Here is a 1,998-nt window from a genome sequence, read left to right as displayed (position 1 = left end):
GAAACCCGGTCGGTCCTGGCCCACCTGTCTACGGAAGGCGGCCTCTGACCTTCCCATGGTGACAATCGGAATAGCAGGGAGATCACAGTAGTGCCTGCTTTTTCCTGCTCTGGCGCATCATCCACTGCACAGCCAGGGAGCCACGAGACATCATTGCAGAGGTGGCTTCGGGGGTTGGGTGGGATTGGGGGGTGGGGTGTGTTTTGGGGTTCGTGTTTCTTGGAGCCCCTCCCTTACTTTTTACAGACATAGTACTGCTTGTTTGGTGTGGGGTGAGGGAGCAGCTCCTCTTTTCCTGGGTGGGTGCTAGCTAGCACAGCCCAAGAAAGATAACGGCCTCCAGCAGGAACTGACCCAGAACAAACCCCTGGAGACGAGAGACACAGTGACGCTGAAGAATTGGGGTGGCCCAGAGGTCCAAGGAGGTCAGTCTGCAGACCGGCTGCGTCTGCGCTGGGGCGCCGCGCCCCCCTCTGTGACGTGGACGTGCCAGAGCCCCACACTGTGCGAGGCCAGGGTGCAGCTCAAAGCAGGTGGCCCCGCGGCGCGGGGGGGAGCGGGCCCATGGCTGAGGCGGCCCAGCCCAGTGGGGAATCCCAAGGGGCAGAAGTTACGATCCAGATCCAGCAGCCGACAGAGCGAGCCCTGAGGACACCGGTCAGACGGGGCCCGCGCTCCGTGCTCAGAGTGTCCCAGCTGCTGCTCAGGGCCATCGCGGGCCACCCGCGGCTGACACTGGCGGCGCTCAAGAAGGAGCTGGGAAACGCCGGCTACGAAGTGCGCCGGAAGATCAGCCGCCACGTCGGGGAATCCACCAGGTCCGAGAAGGGCACACTCCTTCGGGTCAGTGGCAGCGATGCCGCGGGCTACTTCAGGGTCTGGAGAGCCCCAAAGCCGAGGAGAAAGGGGGGACGGTCCCGGCTGACGCTGGGCCGCCGCTCCTCCAGGAGGACCCTGCCCCGATCCCCCAGACCGCGCAGGCCCCGCTCGCGTCGCAAGGCAGCCAAGAAGGCCCGAGAAGTCTGGAGACGCAAGGCCAAGGTTTCGAAGGCAAAGCCCAGGGGGACCAGATCAACGGCCAGGTCAAGAGTCAGGTCAAGGACCAGGTCAAGGGCCAGGTCAAGGGCCAGATCAGTGGCCAAGTCTAGAGCCACAGACCAGGTGTGTGCCAGGGCCAAGGAACAGGCTTGTGCCAGAGCTAGGGAACAGGCTCGTGCAAGGAGCAGGGCACAGGACTGTGCCAAGGCCAAGGAGGAGGAGTGCGCCAAGGCCAGGGAACAGGCATGTACGGGAGCCAGGGAGGAAGCCAGGGTCAGGGCAATGGACAATAGCAAAGTAAGGCCTTCAGGGGAAGACGCCAAGCCTCAACCTAAAGATGAGAGGAGGCCAAGCTCGAAATCCAGGGACGAGAAGAGGCAGGAACCCGAAAAGCTGGTAAAACGAAGCGCGCAGAAGCCAGCTGTGGCCAAAGCTGACAGTGCTTCTTCCAGCGGACACGGAAAGGCACGCACGAAGTCTTCTACCAAAAGTGAAGGTCCTGGGTGCTCAGGGAATTCTTAATGTCAGAGCTGTTCCTCAGGGCACTGTTTCCTTTCCAGACAGGCTCTAAGGAGAGCAGCTGTCTTTCATTGAAGCTATTTACAAGATCTTCCTGTGTCTGTGTTTTCTCTGGCTCGCTAGCTACCGGAAGGGAAGAGGGTGGGTGTTGGGGTGAGACCCATAGCAGGGCCTTGGAAGGGGAGGGGAGCGCGAATTGAGAGTCTGCTATTCCCACAGGACCTCTCTTAAAGAAAGGAAACAGGAAGAGGGACATCACCAGGGTTACACCAGAATGCCCATCAGGGGCGCTGTCCAGTCGTCAATGCACTTTTGAGAGGCGGGCAAGAGAAGATCAAACACCTTTGAATGATGTCCTGCTAATTCAGACGTGGTCTTAAAATTAACTTGGGGGTAAAACTTGATTACAGTGAATTTGTAGCTTTTATCCTGAATTACAGT

The 1,998-nt window shown here is 59.4% G+C and overlaps 1 protein-coding gene across 1 annotated transcript; it reads left to right on the top strand.

Annotated features, from left to right (window-relative positions):
• The first annotated feature begins 502 nt into the window (after window positions 1–502).
• On the top strand, window positions 503–1,646 carry LOC114708519 (testis-specific H1 histone). The gene has a single exon (XM_037197274.1). The coding sequence runs from the start codon at window positions 565–567 to the stop codon at window positions 1,558–1,560; it is 996 nt and encodes a 331-aa protein (XP_037053169.1). The 5' UTR covers window positions 503–564; the 3' UTR covers window positions 1,561–1,646.
• Window positions 1,647–1,998: the final 352 nt, after the last annotated feature.

Source organism: Peromyscus leucopus, chromosome 20 (assembly GCF_004664715.2).
Source record: "Peromyscus leucopus breed LL Stock chromosome 20, UCI_PerLeu_2.1, whole genome shotgun sequence".
Classification (NCBI taxonomy): Eukaryota; Metazoa; Chordata; class Mammalia; order Rodentia; family Cricetidae; genus Peromyscus; species Peromyscus leucopus.
Note: the sequence above shows the minus strand (reverse complement) of the source record. Positions and strands in the feature narration are given on the sequence as shown.

Excerpts from the sequence above, each read along its gene's own strand:
- LOC114708519 (XM_037197274.1), top strand. The coding sequence starts at position 565 with ATGGCTGAGGCGGCCCAGCCCAGTGGGGAATCCCAAGGGGCAGAAGTT.